This window comes from Coregonus lavaretus (genome assembly GCF_964263955.1).
Source record: "Coregonus lavaretus genome assembly, chromosome: 36".
Lineage (NCBI taxonomy): Eukaryota > Metazoa > Chordata > Actinopteri > Salmoniformes > Salmonidae > Coregonus > Coregonus lavaretus.
This window is the reverse complement of record NC_140023.1, coordinates 20,246,495-20,264,538: the sequence shown is the minus strand read 5'-3', so window position 1 is coordinate 20,264,538 and position 18,044 is coordinate 20,246,495. Positions and strand designations below refer to the sequence as shown.

Sequence of the window (18,044 nt, the reverse complement as noted above, 5' to 3'; positions counted from 1 at the left end):
ACAGAACCTTGATGAGATGGCCCTTCATCCCGGGTCGTATCTCAGGTTGAGCGAACAGCGGGCTGGCTGTTTTGACCCTCAGAACACTCTGTAGAACCCTCAGCCACTCCTCTAGCAGGTTGGGAGAGTCTGCCTTCAGATAGTATACTCTCTTCCCTGTAACAATCTGAGATAACACACACGCATGCGGGCACGTCAGCATGCACGCACACAAACAGGAAATTATAGTTAATGCTAAAAATGTGCAGGCAAATATCCACATGAACACACTCTCCTGCTCTCTCTCTCACACACACACACACACACACACACACACACACACACACACACACACACACACACACACACACACACACACACACTAGTACCTGGAGCACTTGCTTCCCGTCGCCGCGGGCGATACTACTGGTGGTGTTGACCTCAATCTGACCCTGTGGTCTCCGGATGACATCACTCTGGGAAGACCAATCACATAGGCTCATTCAGTAAATGACATAAGTGAGAGTGTTACAGTTCACTGAACCAAATCATCAGACCTGTCATGAGAGCTACAGATGTAGGATCTTCATTTGATCACTCTTTTGTTGCTGCACAGCAGGAAATGCAAACTTGTAGTGTATTCAAGGTTTAAAAAGGCTTCTAAAGTTTGTAATTTCCACTTTAAAATGTCAGACTTGATTTGCCCTAATGAAAAATGTATCAACTCCAACAAAAATGTCCACATAATAATTCACATTTCCTGTTGCTGCAGGTTTATTCTCCTGCTGTAGCAAACTGGCTCAAATTAAGATCCTACATCTGTAGACATGAACGTGTACATTTACATTTACATTTTAGTGTACAAGGAGACATGGCAGAAAAACACTCACACTAAATATAGCCTCAGATATACACAAACCCATAAATAACATAGATCATAACAGTGTCAGTCCACATTAATTTCAAGGCAAACTTTTGAGGCCAGTTGGTATACATGATTTGAGTGAGTGTGTGTGAGCGTGTGTGTGAGTGTGTGAGTTTTTCTAACTGACCGGTGACTTGTAATAGAGCAGCTCTCCATCTTTGAGGACAAACCAGCGTCTCTTCCAAGTCTTCTTCCACGTTTTCACCATCTTCAGGAGGTACCCTGACTTCTCCATGGGCTCCTACAAACACAGGAGTTGGGGAGTGGTGTGTATGTATAGTGTCAGGTGTAGGGTATATGTGTTGGCTGTGTCACTTTATCAGCAAACTCTTGTCGAGAGAGTACGCGCCAAAACCAGATTGGGCAAGTTTGCTATTTTATTGCAACAGTTTTTATGACAAAACCATCGGTAGAGTTGAAAATGCAATGGAAACCCATTTAATTTAGATGTTTTATTTGGTACATGGGAACTTAACTGCAAAATTGTTTTTTATGGGCACCATGTCATCATGCACAACCTTTTACAGTGGGGAAAAAAAGTATTTAGTCAGCCACCAATTGTGCAAGTTCTCCCACTTAAAAAGATGAGAGAGGCCTGTAATTTTCATCATAGGTACACATCAACTATGACAGACAAATTGAAAAAAAAAATCCAGAAAATCACATTGTAGGATTTTTAATGAATTTATTTGCAAATTATGATGGAAAATAAGTATTTGGTCACCTACAAACAAGCAAGATTTCTGGCTCTCACAGACCTGTAACTTCTTCTTTAAGAGGCTCCTCTGTCCTCCACTCGTTACCTGTATTAATGGCACCTGTTTGAACTTGTTATCAGTATAAAAGACACCTGTCCACAACCTCAAACAGTCACACTCCAAACTCCACTATGGCCAAGACCAAAGAGCTGTCATAGGACACCAGAAACAAAATTGTAGACCTGCACCAGGCTGGGAAGACTGAATCTGCAATAGGTAAGCAGCTTGGTTTGAAGAAATCAACTGTGGGAGCAATTATTAGGAAATGGAAGACATACAAGACCACTGACAATCTCCCTCGATCTGGGGCTCCACGCAAGATCTCACCCCGTGGGGTCAAAATGATCACAAGAACGGTGAGCAAAAATCCCAGAACCACACGGGGGGACCTAGTGAATGACCTGCAGAGAGCTGGGACCAAAGTAACAAAGCCTACCATCAGTAACACACTACGCCGCCAGGGACTCAAATCCTGCAGTGGCAGACGTGTCCCCCTGCTTAAGCCAGTACATGTCCAGGCCCGTCTGAAGTTTGCTAGAGTGCATTTGGATGATCCAGAAGAGGATTGGGAGAATGTCATATGGTCAGATGAAACCAAAATAGAACTTTTTGGTAAAAACTCAACTCGTCGTGTTTGGAGGACAAAGAATGCTGAGTTGCATCCAAAGAACACCATACCTACTGTGAAGCATGGGGGTGGAAACATCATGCTTTGGGGCTGTTTTTCTGCAAAGGGACCAGGACGACTGATCCGGGTAAAGGAAAGAATGAATGGGGCCATGTATCGTGAGATTTTGAGTGAAAACCTCCTTCCATCAGCAAGGGCATTGAAGATGAAACGTGGCTGGGTCTTTCAGCATGACAATGATCCCAAACACACCGCCCGGGCAACGAAGGAGTGGCTTCGTAAGAAGCATTTCAAGGTCCTGGAGTGGCCTAGCCAGTCTCCAGATCTCAACCCCATAGAAAATCTTTGGAGGGAGTTGAAAGTCCGTGTTGCCCAGCGACAGCCCCAAAACATCACTGCTCTAGAGGAGATCTGCATGGAGGAATGGGCCAAAATACCAGCAACAGTGTGTGAAAACCTTGTGAAGACTTACAGAAAACGTTTGACCTGTGTCATTGCCAACAAAGGGTATATAACAAAGTATTGAGAAACTTTTGTTATTGACCAAATACTTATTTTCCACCATAATTTGCAAATAAATTCATTAAAAATCCTACAATGTGATTTTCTGGAGACATTTTTTTTCTCATTTTGTTTGTCATAGTTGACGTGTCCCTATGATGAAATTTACAGGCCTCTCTCATCGTTTTAAGTGGGAGAACTTGCACAATTGGTGGCTGACTAAATACTTTTTTCCCCACTGTATACACAACAAGTCAGTTTGATGGAAACACCCCTCTGGTGGCATATTGTTTTATTCCGATTTTAGAATATTCCAATGAAAATCTGTCGGCAATTGGATGGAAACCTAGCTATAGAGAGAAACGTGGTTTGTGCTCAACAAAAAGACAATGTTCTTACATTCTTGCCGTTGTCGCGGGTGCTGGAGCAGGTCTTTGGGAGTTTCTGCTCTGGCTCAGAACACTCTGTGTCAGTAGAGTAGGCATCAGGAGGAATGGCATAGTCACTCTCTGATGTCATGGACGACATGGACACAGCTGGAGAAGAGGGAATACACAGACAGTCATGAGAACATGGTAATAATCACGTATGGATTTGGTTTTAATATGAGGCAGTGTGAGATGTGTACTCTTGTGTGAGCCTTCTTGTGGTGTGTTTGTGTGTGTGTGTGTGTGTGAGGTGTCTGACCATGTGTGTGCAATGACCATGTGTGTGTATGTGTATGTGTGCATGCGCATGCTTGCGTGTGCAAGTGTGTGTGTGTGCGCAAGTGTGTGAGTCTGTATTTATGAAGTGTCCGTGTGAGTGTGTGCAGTACCTCTCTTGAGGGAGCGGGGGCTGCCGGGGTTGCTGTTTTTGCGGGAGCCGGATCTAGAGGTGTGTGAGCTACATTTAGATCCTTCCTCTTCTTCTGAGCTGGACGACTCCTCTGAGCTGGACGACTCCTCTGAGCTGGACGACTCTTCTGAGAACGGACTACTGCTCAGCAGAGTGGCTTTCTACAGAAGGTAATACACACCGTCAGCTTGACACACACACACACACACACACACACTCTAGAGGGTCACATTAAAACAGGACTTCTGCGGGTGACATACACACACACACACACACACCTACCCCCTTCAGTGTAGTGTAAACAGGCGTGGTCATGTTCTTATAGATGAGGGATGTGTAGAGCACAAAAGCAGGGTACGAGGACTGGAGGGAGGGGTCTGGAACAGAGATGACAGCTCAATCAGCCAATCACAGAGCCTTCTCCAAAACACAGGGCCAATGGCAGAACGGTACTGACCCAGTATTCTCTTCTTTTCTCTCTCACCTTTGCTTGCCTGGTCTGTACATGAGGTCTCTGACAGCCTGATGCCAGACTTAGCCACTGCATATATCCGGCTTTCCTAAAGGAACAGTCAACACAAGCAAAGCATAAAACACTCAAAGTATGTACAATAAAGGTAAATAGAACTTAATGCTCACCCAGGAGGGGAACCTGTGTAGAGGGGGTGTCGGTGGCTTGCTCCCTGGCACCGTGGCAGGGAGGTCTGGGCTCTCTGGGGGCTCGTCTTTGTCCGTGGCGAGTGAGGCTGGTGAGGTGCGCAAGGTTGGCTTGGTGGCTGGCTGAGGGGGCGTGTCTCTACCCGTCTCCATGCCGACCTCCTGTTCCTGATCCAGGTCGGTCTCTTGGGGCCTAAGGGGGCGGAGCATGCTGATGGCGTTGCGCGTCCGTCCATGAGCCGCCTCCGTGCTGATTGGCGGCTGGCTCAGGTGTCTCTTGGCCAGGGCCACGCTCATCACGCCAAACCCAGCGGGCGTCCGCAGGCGGGGCTGCTTGGGAGAGGCGGGGGGGTCTCTGGAGTCCTGGGTGGAGGTGGGGCGCTTGGGGGTGAGGATGGGGCTAGGGGTGTTGGAGGGGTCACTGGAGGAGGACGAGGAGTCTAGTCTCTGGGACTGGAAGCGTTTGTTGAGTTCGTCCGAGGAGCAATCCTCAAGTTTCCTCTCCCTGACCCCCTCCTTCTCCGTCAGCCCCCCCTCCCCGGACCCCGGCAGGTGGAAGTGGGGGCGCTTGGTACGCTCCATGTCATCATCGAACAGAGAGCTGCTGTCATCAGACGCCGTGAGGTAGGTCTCGCTGCCGGGACGGCTGTACTTCAGCGGACACCCCTCCCCTTCACACAAACCTCCACCCTCGCCCTCCAAAGCAGCAATGGAGAGCACAGAGGACACACAGCGAGACTCTGGCCCTCCTGTGCTCTCACACACACTCTCAGTCTCCTCCTCTGAGGTAGCGTCCGCTGGTCTGTGGCCTCCACTCTCTGCCCCGGAGGAGACTGATGTCTCTGTATTGGTGTTATCTGTCAAAGTAAACAAACACTTGTATGACTGTAAGTCGCTTTGGATAAAAGCGTCTGCTAAATGGCTTATTATTATCAATATCATGTACCAAATAACATACCAAATCAATGTTCTTCAATCCTGGTACTGGGGACTTACAGACTATGCTGTGCAGGCATTTGTTTCAGCCCAGTACTAACACGCCTGATTCAACTAATCAAAGGAATTATGATTAGTTAAGCTTAATAAGGTGTGTTAGTGCTGGTCCAGATCAAGAACCTGCACACCCTGTGTAGTCCAGCGGATAAGAACCAAATACACTGAGTATACCGAACATTAGGAACACCTTCCAACTCTTGCACCATAGCCTGTTGAATAATATAATTTTATATGCATAAAACGCATCATCCAAATGCATCGTATGCCTACACACATTGACTTGAATACATGTTTGTATTTTCAATACCTTCAAACACCAAATTAGGCCTACCTAATCAAAATAGGCCATCATCACTATCAATCGTGAATTATAAATCTTCTCACTTTACAGGTCATATGTCCAAGCTGCATCTGAATGCCATTTGATCTCACTCAGTTTCATGAGAATATGCATTTAGATCTTCTTGAGTGATGCGAGTAAATACTTTTTGAGCGGATTTCAGAGCATATGATATTAACAAGCAACAGACTATCCTACCTGTATTGTTTCCATCAGAGACCATTTTTCCTATGGTGCGCGCTAGTTTTGGCCGCATCGTGAGAAAAAAAACTTGGCCATTCAGCACAATCATCCTTAAAGCTCTTAAGAAATGAGGTGGTGTTTTTGGTCTTACAGTAACAAGTATGCTATTATAGTCAGGCTGTTATGCAGAATACTAATTAATAATTCATTAAGTGATCTTCCGAGACATTGATTCGTCACTCTGGTGCGCTCCAGGAGCACTACACCCCTAATTATACTCAGTTTTTCAAAATGATCACCAACCAGCACCATATTGGACAAGATTCACATAAATAATTGGTACATACAGCCAAACGATGGCTTAAAATGTTTTAAGGGTTCTGGAGAATACAATAAAATGGCCCAAGAATGACATTTATATGTATCCTTTAAATATTTTGTAGAAAAGTGGTGAAAAGGTGCCAAAAGAAATCGACCAAAATGACTGATTCTTGAATATACTTTCATCCTCATTTTCAGTATTTTGGGTGTTCCCTAAAGTCTACTAAATACATTATACAGTGAGGGAAAAAAGTATTTGATCCCCTGCTGATTTTGTACGTTTGCCCACTGACAAAGAAATGATCAGTCTATAGTTTTAATGGTAGGTTTATTTGAACAGTGAGAGACAGAATAACAACAAAATGTCAAAAATGTTATAAATTGATTTGCATTTTAATGAGGGAAATAAGTATTTGACCCCCTCTCAATCAGAAAGATTTCTGGCTCCCAGGTGTCTTTTATACAGGTAACGAGCTGAGATTAGAAGCACACTCTTAAAGGGAGTGCTACTAATCTCAGCGTGTTACCTGTATAAAATACACCTGTCCACAGAAACAATCAATCAATCAGATTCCAAACTCTCCACCATGGCCAAGACCAAAGAGCTCTCCAAGGATGTCAGGGACAAGATTGTAGACCTACACAAGGCTGGAATGGGCTACAAGACCATCGCCAAGCAGTTTGGTGAGAAGGTGACAACAGTTGGTGCGATTATTCGCAAATGGAAGAAACACAAAAGAACTGTCAATCTCCCTCGGCCTTGGGCTCCATGCAAGATCTCACCTCGTGGAGTTGCAATGATCATGAGAATGGTGAGGAATCAGCCCAGAACTACACGGGAGGATCTTGTCAATGATCTCAAGGCAGCTGGGACCACAGTGACCAAGAAAACAATTGGTAACACACTACGCCGTGAAGGACTGAAATCCTGCAGCACCCGCAAGGTCCCCCTGCTCAAGAAAGTACATATACAGGGCCGTCTGAAGTTTGCCAATGAACATCTGAATGATTCAGAGGAGAACTGGGTGAAAGTGTTGTGGTCAGATGAGACCAAAATCGAGCTCTTTGGCATCAACTCAACTCGCCGTGTTTGGAGGAGGAGGAATGCTGACTATGACCCCAAGAACACCATCCCTACCGTCAAACATGGAGGTGGAAACATTATGCTTTTCTGCTAAGGGGACAGGACAACTTCACCTCATCAAAGGGACGATGGACGGCGCCATGTACCGTCAAATCTTGGGTGAGAACCTCCTTCCCTCAGCCAGGGCATTGAAAATGGGTCGTGGATGGGTATTTCAGCATGACAATGACCCAAAACACACGGCCAAGGCAACAAAAGAGTGGCTCAAGAAGAAGCACATTAAGGTCCTGGAGTGGCCTAGCCAGTCTCCAGACCTTAATCCCATAGAAAATCTGTGGAGGGAGCTGAAGGTTCGAGTTGCCAAACGTCAGCCTCGAAACCTTAATGACTTGGAGAAGATCTGCAAAGAGGAGGGGAACAAAATCCCTCCTGAGATGTGTGCAAACCTGGTGGCCAACTACAAGAAACGTCTGACCTCTGTGATTGCCAACAAGGGTTTTGCCACCAAGTACTAAGTCATGTTTTGCAGAGGGGTCAAATACTTATTTCCCTCATTAAAATGCAAATCAATTCATAACATTTTTGACATGCGTTTTTTTCTGGATTGTTTTGTTGTTATTCTGTCTCTCACTGTTCAAATAAACCTACCATTAAAATTATAGACTGATCATGTCTTTGTCAGTGGGCAAACATACAAAATCAGCAGGGGATCAAATACTTTTTTCCCTCACTGTATATGCTATTCTGTATTTTGCCAATTTCAAGAAATGTAACAAGAAACCTTCCCTGTAGCCTACTTACTCCCCTATACTTAGAATGTTGAATATTGAACCATGGACATGAAGCCATTCTAATAGAACTCTACCTTTTTGAAAGGGAAGTATGGAACAGGATACTAAGGCTACCATTACTTATTATACAAGCACTGTTTTGGTACATATTAGATATCATTCTAATCCACAGATATCACACAATATTTTTAAATCATTAGGAGCATGCTGAAATTTGACCCTTTCAATAGAGGGATCAAAATATCAACAACAAAAAATGTGAGTTGGACAGCATTTTGGGCACATTTTTGGTCAGAAGTTACATACACTTAGGTTGGAGTCATTAAAACTCGTTTTTCAACCACTCCACACATTTCTTGTTAACAAACTATAGTTTTGGCAAGTCGGTTAGGACATCTACTTTGTGCATGACACAAGTTTTTTTTCCAACAATTGTTTACAGACAGATTATTTCACTTATAATTCACTGTATCACAATTCCAGTGGGTCAGAAGTTTACATACACTAAGTTGACTGTGCCTTCAAACAGCTTGGAAAAATCCAGAAAATGATGTCATGGCTTTAGAAGCTTCTGATAGGCTAATTGACATAATTTCAGTCAATTGGAGGTGTACCTGTGGATGTATTTCAAGGCCTACCTTCAAACTCAGTGCCTCTTTGCTTGACATCATGGGAAAATCAAAAGAAATCAGCCAAGACCTCAGATAAAAAAATGTAGACATCCACAAGTCTCGTTCATCCTTGGGAGAAATTTCCAAACGCCTGAAGGTACCACGTTCATCTGTACAAACAATAGTACGCAAGTATAAACACCATGGGACCACGCAGCCGTCATACCGCTCAGGAAGGAGACGCGTTCTGTCTCCTAGAGATGAACGTACTTTGGTGCGAAAAGTGCAAATAAATCCCAGAACAACAGCAAAGGACCTTGTGAAGATGCTGGAGGAAACAGGTACACAATTATCTACGGTTTGCAACTGCACATGGGGACAAAGATTGTACTTTTTGGAAAAATGTCCTCTGGTCTGATGAAACAAAAATAGAACTGTTTGGCCATAATGACCATCGTTATGTTTGGAGGGAAAAGGGGACTGCTTGCAAGCCGAAGAACACCATCCCAACCATGAAGCACGGGGTGGCAGCATCATGCTGTGGGGGTGCTTTGCTGCAGGAGGGACTGCTGCACTTCACAAAATAGATGGCATCATGAGGAAGAAAATTATGTCGATATATTGAAGCAACATCTCAAGACATCAGTCAGGAAGTTAAAGCTTGGTCGCAAATGGTTCTTCCAAATGAACAATGACCCCAAGCATATTTCCAAAGTTGTGGCAAAATGGCTTAAGGACAACTAAGTCAAGGTATTGGAGTGGCCATCACAAAGCCCTGACCTCAATCCTATAGAAACTTGTGGGCAGAACTGAAAAAGCGTGTGCGAGCAAGGAGGCCTACAAACCTGACTCAGTTACACCAGCTCTGTCAGGAGGAATGGGCCAAAATTCACCCAACTTACTGTGGGAAGCTTGTGGAAGGCTACCTGAAACGTTTGACCCCAGTTAAACAATTTAAAGGCAATGCTACCAAATACTAATTGAGTGTATGTAAACTTCTGACCCACTGGGAATGTGATGAAATAAATAAAAGCTGAAATAAATCATTCTCTCTACTATTATTCTGACATTTCACATTCTTAAATTAAAGTGGTGATCCTAACTGACCTAAAACAGGGACTCTTTTACTACGATTAAATGTCAGGAATTGTGAAAAACTGAGTTTAAATGTATTTGGCTAAGGTGTATGTAAACTTCCGACTTCAACTGTATCTAGCATATCAAGTTTGATACTTGTATCATAAAATATAACAATTATTTCACCTATCCACTGGACTAGTGGTTCTCCTGGACCAGCAGTGAAGAACATAAGATGTAGGATCTTAATTTGATTACTCTTTTGTTGCTGAGAATTGTCGTGTAGAGCAGGAAATGCAAATGTGTAGTATATTCAAGGTTTAAAAAGGCTTTTAAAGTTTGTAATTTCCACTTAAATGTCAGACTTGATTTGCCTTACCAAAAAATGTATCAACCCCTACAAAAATCTCCATGAATTATAATTCACATTTTCTGTTGCTGCAGGATTATTTTCCTGCTGTAGCAAACTTGCTCAAATTAAGATCCTACATTTCTAGTATGACATTGATAGTCATAGAAATGATCAGTGATGATCATCCAGTAGATATGAGGAGGTAGGGACTGACCAGTGTTGTTCCCCCCTTCGGCCTCGAGCTGGGTTCTGAGGGTCCTCTGGGCGGGCTCGGGGCCTGTTAGGACCTGGGGGTTCTTCCCTCGTACCTGGAAACAGCCAAACGTCAAGCTGCTGAGACGCTGGGCTTCCCCGGGCTTGGACTGGACACCACCTCCTCGCTTTTGCTCCAGGGCTGGAACACATACATGAAACAGACTTTAAAATGTCTAGCCAGGGGATTTGGGTGTGTGTGTCTTTCCTGTGGTCCTTACCCTGCATCTGTTTCTGTAACTCCTGGATCTGAGCCTCCTGCTGAATGTTGGTCTCTCTCAGAGCAGCATTCTCCACCTCAAACTAGGAACAGCACAAACTCTTGTAACACCAAAAAGCATCAACACTAATACTATACAAATACACATGCTTGTTTTGCTTTCCTTGTGGTGACCAAACAATTGATTCCCATTGAAAATACTATTTTTCCTAACCCTAATTGCAACCCTAAGCCTAAATAGCATTTTATCTTGTGGGGACTGGCTAAATGTTTTCCTTGTTTTGCTATCCTTGTGAGGACACACACTTCCTGTACTGTACCTCACACAGCTTCAGCATCACCCACTCTTTGATCTTGGCTGCTTTCTCCTCCACAGTCTTAGCATCCTGGGCTCGGATCTGTTTCTGGTAAGGGACAGAGACAGATATCAACACTGATCTAGGATCAGCATATCCTCCCCCAATCCTAACCCTAAACCATTAGGGGGGAAAGCACAAAACTGACCTTAGATCACTGTCTAGGGGCGGCTCTTTACCTGCTCCTCCAGTTGTGTCTCCAGCAGGGTGATGACATCATCCTTCTCCTGTAGGAGAGACTGTAGGTCCTGACAGCGTTTGAACAACCGCACCTCAGAGTCACCTGACTGACCGTCTGGAGCCTTCACTTTCTCCTCCATCCACTGCACCTAAGAGAGAGACACACACACACACACATTGTTATAAAGAGCACACATGCACACACTCATACGCACACATCACACACGTAATAGAATGTGCTCAAGAAATATACAGGTAACTTCCCAAATAATGGAAACACTTGAGTAAATGAGGGATACAAAGAATGTTGAAAGCAGGTGCTTCCACACAGGTGTGGTTCATTAGTTAATTAAGCAATTAACATCCCATCATGCTTATGGTCATGTATAAAAATGCTCGGCAGGCCATTATTTTGGCCATTATTTTGGATACCATGGCTATGCCACCATAGGATGAAAATGCCCCCATCCACAGGGCATGAGTGGTCACTGAATGGTTTGAAGAGCATGCAAACGTGTAAACCATATGCCATGTGTCAGTCACCAGATGTCAACCCAATTGAACACTTATGGGAGATTCTGGAGCGGCGCATGAGACAGCGTTTTCCACCACCATCAACAACACACCAAATGATGGAATTTCTCGTGGAGGAATGGTGTCACATCCCTCCAATAGAGTTCCAAACACTTGTAGAATCTATACCAAGGCACATTGAAGCTGTTCTGGCTCGTGGTGGCCCAACACCCTATTAAGACACTTTATGTTGGTGTTTCCTTTATTTTGGCAGTTACCTGTACATGTAACACACACAAATACACACACACGAGCATGCTGACACACACGTACGCACACACACACACATCTCATTTACCTGCTGGTGAGCTTTGAAGGCACATTTCTCTGCCTCTATCACCTGCGTCTCCAGCTGCTGAATCTGTAAGAGGGAGATTGAAGGAAACATGTTTATGTTTCATGTTTACATACACAGTCACTGAATACATCCTCAGTCCCACTCCCATGACTTGCACTGAATGATGTGAATGAGACCTTTCATTTCCCTCTTGGAAAATGGTCTAACCCATTAAAACAATGTTTATACAGTCTGAGAGGAGAAATATCAACCTCCACACAAACCCAAATGCAGCAAATATAGAATGGGAGGTGGTGCATACTAGACATAGTGAGAGTGCCATTACTGATAACGCTGACTGATTTATGTTCTTAAATGGAAAAGGGAACAGTTACATTCCCCAAATGCTCTTGCATTGAGCATCCATTGTCAAATACATTTAAAAATCTAATGGAAACAACTTATTTCTTTATTGGTCATATTTTGTATGTCATCACTTGTAACTACTAAACCTGTATAGACTAACTCATTCACTTACTCCAGTGAGACTTGACTCCTGTTGTACTGCCCCTCTTGGTTATGGCTACAGTTTGTAACGCGGAAGTCGGGTTGGATGTGAAAGTGTATGGTCGCACGGTGTCAAGTCTCACGGTTACAGCCAGTCCTTTGTGTGCCCCGACCAGAGAGGACTCTTAGAAAGCTGTCAGGCTCATGTTAAACCACAGAGACACAGAGAGTGCCATTAATACCAGAGAACACCACTGTTTGCACTGCAACGAGATGCCTAACGGATCTAGTGCACTTCGCACGCCACTTTGTCACAATTACAGTGGACGCGCACGCACAGGCATGCACGCACGCACGCACATACATACACACACACATACAAAGGAAAGAATGCACTCACGTGCACACAGACACAGCTTTGTGGGAATGGGGAAGAATACTTTATGAGTAGCATTCCTCTCAAATGCCTCAGCTCAAAGTGGCGGAAGTGGCAGGGAAACCAATGTCTTCTGAGGAGGCACTTGAAAAATCCCAAGCCCTCTGACAAACACGGCCTTTGAATGTGCAGCAACAAGACAACCTCCCTTCCACAAAGTCCCATTACAGCAGCGGCATTCTATCCAACACACACACACAAACACACACACACACACACACACACACACACACAGTCCAGTATTCTGGGATCATGACATCATTGTGTGGCTATAGTGGAGCCTGTGCGGACCGGAGAGCTGGCTCCAGAGTTGCTGTTGGACTCTCATTGCTCTGGCACTGGTTCTACTCAGCAATGTGTTTCCCTTTAGTTCTAGTGACTGGGAAATGGACCCAGCCCAGCCCAGCCAGACCCAGAGGTTAGCTGATGCTATGCCCTTACACACACACACACACACACACACACACACACACACACACACACTCAGAGTTTCCATTGCAGGAGAATAATACGTTTGGAAGACTATGTGGATCAAAACTGTATGTATGGGTTTTCTGTGTGTGTGTGTGTACATAGGGATCAGGAACCAAGGAAGTTGTTTTATGGGCATTTCAGTAGAAAGGGGAGTCAGTGAAGCCAGTGGTACACAGCAAATCCTGTCTGAACCAGTCAGGTCCACTCTTTCTTCCAACTCTGGCTAAGGGAAAGAAGGCCTGGAGCCTATTCACAGCAGAGAGCAGGGCCAGACTGTACACACACTACCCTAACTGTGGCCAGTGGTGTGCCAGCTGGACCAAAGGGTGTGTTCAGATCAAAAACACACATGAAACCTGCGGAATATGTCATACAGGGCCGGCCCTAGGCATAAGCGACATCATTTTACTTGTCAGTCACTGACAGTCACTCAATTAGCCCATGTCAGCAAAACATTTTTAGATTGATAAATTAGTCTAGCCAGCTATCTGAAAGTAATCATGGCCGAATTACCGACCGGGTACGTGCGCAGGGGCTCTGACCTCCAGGGTACCCACATTGATTTTGTTAGTCACTCTCTCTCAGATATCATATTAACATGGCATAATTCTTGGCAAAATGTCAGGAAGTTTGCTTTAAAACTTCAACAATTTCTCCCCACCCCATAGCAAAATGTGGAAGGAAATTGGATGTAAAACTGCAAAATTCTCTCTGCGCCCCATGGCAAAATATGTAGAATTGCAGGAAATATAAAAAATTACTCTAACACTTAAATGTTTTGCTCAGGAGTTGGGGGGTCCCCCCAAACAATCGCGCTTAGGGTCGGCCTTGCACACACATACAAATGTACACACGCACATGCACACAGAGTGGCAGACAGGCAAGCACTCACGAACACTCACACACTTAGCCACATCTTCTTAGAAAGGATTCTCCAGAGCCCAAGGTCGTCCACAAATGACAAACCACAGCTTTCTCTCAATGCACAGATATAGCATCAGGCAGAGAATAGAACTGTAATTACAGGCAGGCAATTCTACGGTAGCAGAATGACGCTGAGACTTTTTCACTTTAAACGTATGCCAAACAAAAACCATCGATTGCAAAGTTAACCCTTTACACTCGTGGGAATTGGCCTATATGGATAGGGCTAAATTGAAATGTTGAAATATTTTGGTTATTGAACTACAGTAAGTGAAATGGATTAACACCCGGTAACAAAATGACATTTACATTTACATCATTTAGCAGACACTCTTATCCAGAGCGACTTACATTATTTATTAATTTTTTTCATACTGGCCCCCCGTGGCAATCGAACCCACAACCCTGGCGTTGCAAACGCCATGCTCTACCAACTGAGCTACATCCCTGCTGGCCATTCCCTCCCCTACCCTGGACGACGCTGGGCCAATTGTGCGCCGCCCCATGGGTCTCCCGGTCGCGGCCGGCTACGACAGAGCCTGTATTCGAACCAGGATCTCTAGTGGCACAGCTAGCACTGCGATGCAGTGCCTTAGACCACTGCGCCACTCGGGAGAGTGGTCTTATTAAGTCCTTGATCTGTACTACACAGAAATGCATAATTATGAAAGTCATTCTCTTCATGGTGATGTATCCTGAATAGGTACACAAAGGTAGAAAAATGCAATATCCTCCTTTGCATGTTTTGGTAATATTCCCCCCTAAACAAGACCAAATTTGGTTGGTCCGGACCGCATCAAATCTGTACCAATGATAGACATCTATGTTTCACAAGTTTGGACATCAAACTGTCCAAAAGTACAGTACAGCACAGCACTGCAGAGTAGAGTTCAGTACAGTACAATAGAGTAGAGTAGAGTTTACTACAGTACAGTAGAGTATAGTTCAGTACCGTACAGTACAGTAAATTATACTGTACTCTACTCTAGTGTGCTCTACTGTACTAAGGTCTACTCTACTGTACAGTATTGTATTGTATACTCCTTTACTCTACTGAACTGTTCAAACTTGTGAAACAGATGTCTTTGATTGGTTCAGATTTGCCTGACCAAATCTCAACTACTTTTCAACGTCCATGGACGTCTGGTTTTGGTTGGTGCTCAGTGGGTGACAAGGCTGGTTACAGTAAATGGAAAGAGAGAGGGTTCATGGGTAAGTGCCAGTAAGGTGACATTAACTGGGGAGAAGAGAGACAGGGAGAGAGAGAGGGAGGGGTTGTTCAAACTGTTTTCACACTCTTGCTTTGACCACCATGTGACAGAAAGAGAAAGAAAACAGTTTTTTTTGTGGACATTTTAGTCATTTAGCAGACGCTCTTATCCAGAGCGACTTACAGTTAGTGAGTGCATACATTTTTCATACTGGCCCCCCGTGGGAAACGAACCCACAACCCTGCCGTTGCAAGCGCCATGCTCTACCAACTGAGCTGAATATAACAGTATCCCAGTGGAAGGGAGCACTGTAGCAGCCAGTGTTGTGTTTGAGACCACCTAAAGCAAGACCGATTCAAGACTGGAGAAAATTGAGTTAAAGTCAAGACCAAGTCTGGAGATGGGGGGTGGGGTGGGGGGGGGGGCGAGACCATGTCAAGACCGAGACCGGGAGGGGGACGAGAGGTCCGAGACAGTGTCAAGACCGATACCAGAAAAATGCGAGTCCAATTCAAGACCATGACTGTAATTTTGTCAAATCGTCACTATAATAAGTGTTCAGAATGTTCAGTATTTCTGTGTTCATATTTCAGAAGAACATATGGATTCTTTAGACATTCAGAATGGTGAAAACATGCATTTCTACTAACCCAAACACAGTGGGGAACAATTACATTTACATTTTAGTAATTTAGCAGACACTCTTATCCAGAGCGATTTACAGTTAGTGAGTGCATACATTTTATTTTATTTTCATACTGGCCCCCCGTGGGAATCGAACCCACAACCCTGGCGTTGCAAACGCCATGCTCTACCAACTGAACTACACAGGATCCATGGGAACAATGAGGGCCTTCTACGCTTTCAGAGAAAGGCTAAGGATTTATAAAATAATAAAAATAATTATAAATAGATTATTATTTTCAATTATGTTCTGATTTAATCTCTTCAGTTTTTGTTAGAAAGGAAAAGATCCAATCAGGATTTTTCTTTGCTGTCTCTGGGTAGATACATTTAGCTAGCTACGTCGGCCATTTGCTAGGCCATCAGAAGCTTGATAGAAGGCATCTGCCATTCAACTGTATATGGGCAAAATTTTGGCGCGACAGTGGAATCAACCAATCACATTGACTTGTAATGGCCAACAGGTCACTCACTGTACAATAGCAAGCAGTAGTTTTCCCACGGTCTAGCTTGCTAGCTTTTGATGTAGACTAGTTTGCAGCAGCTGCAGAAGGTGTTATCGAAGAGGATGTTGTTGCTAATTTGTTAGCTTCTCCCCTTTCAAGAATAACTTTCATTGATAAGTTTCAAATGATCATCATCTGGTGAGTGGAACTGTGTTTTTTATTGCAGCTCACATGCTGTTGTTAGCCATCTCTTTGAAAATAACTTGTGTGTGAAACATTGTTGCATTTAAACTTTAGATCACAGGTTACTTTGTGTGCTAAATGTTAAATGTTTTTTGCAATGGGAAGTAATAGTTGTAAATTTATATTAAGAAATGCTTAGCCTAATAGTTGTGTTTTTGTATTCTTATGATTGGGACCTATAAGCAGTCCATTCACTCGGACATACTGTATTTCCATTGGCCCTATGCAGTGTTGTAGTGGTGCCTGGAGAAGTGGGTCCTGTGTGAAGGAAAGGCACCCTGTGTGAAAAATGCAGATTTGTCCGATTTTCACTCTCAAAATCACACAAAAAAAAAAAAAACTTGTCAGTCTGGGAAAAATCTAAAACCAAATTAGTTGCCCTTGAATTCAATTGAGCAAAACAAATGCCCTCCCCATTGATACAAATCAGCATTATATCATTCTGTTTTGTAGACCTACATTGCAGTCAACATTTAATTGGGAAGGTTTTTTGGGAAAGCCTTTAGAAATGTTCATGCAAACAGGGCATGATGACTGGATTGCACTTCGCAAATAGCCTACTAACCAAGACTAAGGACTAAACTTTTTAAATACCTGGTTTCCTTTACATTGTTGCCTTAGTTAGCATTTACTGGTAGATATCGAAAGTTGAAACGTCTTTCCTACCTACCGGCTACAGATATCATTCTTCTGTGAGCTGCTCCATGCGACAACCAGTTGAGCGCTGCACGCTATTGCTGCCAGCACATGATATTCTGCTGAAACTAGGCTATGTGTGCTGCGCACATGTGAATATATTTCATGTGTTTTGCGATTGTGAGGCTACTCTGTGCATGATTTCTCTATTATACTACATAATTAACAATTTGAATGCCTCCACTACACTACTTTGATATACAACAGAAGGGATTTTAAGAAGTGAGTATAGGCAATGCCCACTGAAAGAAAAGTGGGTATAGGGCGTATACCTGCGTATAGCCTCCACTACACCATTGGCCCTTTGTTTTACAAAAAGTGCACTCTCCTACATGAGTGCGCTGGTATTACGGTTGCTGTCCTTTCAGCATCATGAGCCTGTCACACACTGAAGGCCTATGTCCAATAGATTTGCCACTGCGCAGACATGTCTATAATAGATACAGTGCATTCGGAAAGCATTCATACCCCTTGACTTTTTCAACATTTTGCCTGATTCAAAAATGGATTAAATAAAAACATTTC

The 18,044-nt window shown here is 43.9% G+C and overlaps 1 protein-coding gene across 1 annotated transcript in view; it reads right to left on the bottom strand.

The window, feature by feature from the left end:
* Positions 1-18,044, bottom strand: part of plekhh2 (pleckstrin homology domain containing, family H (with MyTH4 domain) member 2) — a 56,853-nt gene that overhangs the window by 14,136 nt on the left and 24,673 nt on the right. The window contains exons 3-15 of the mRNA XM_084153751.1: positions 11,920-11,982; positions 11,048-11,197; positions 10,833-10,916; positions 10,514-10,595; positions 10,255-10,434; positions 4,268-5,142; positions 4,113-4,188; positions 3,911-4,005; positions 3,609-3,789; positions 3,191-3,327; positions 1,032-1,145; positions 369-455; positions 8-166 (exon numbers count right to left, since the gene is read on the bottom strand). Coding sequence (XP_084009877.1) covers positions 8-166; positions 369-455; positions 1,032-1,145; positions 3,191-3,327; positions 3,609-3,789; positions 3,911-4,005; positions 4,113-4,188; positions 4,268-5,142; positions 10,255-10,434; positions 10,514-10,595; positions 10,833-10,916; positions 11,048-11,197; positions 11,920-11,982 — 2,283 coding nt within the window. The remainder of the gene's footprint in view (positions 1-7; positions 167-368; positions 456-1,031; positions 1,146-3,190; positions 3,328-3,608; positions 3,790-3,910; positions 4,006-4,112; positions 4,189-4,267; positions 5,143-10,254; positions 10,435-10,513; positions 10,596-10,832; positions 10,917-11,047; positions 11,198-11,919; positions 11,983-18,044) is intronic.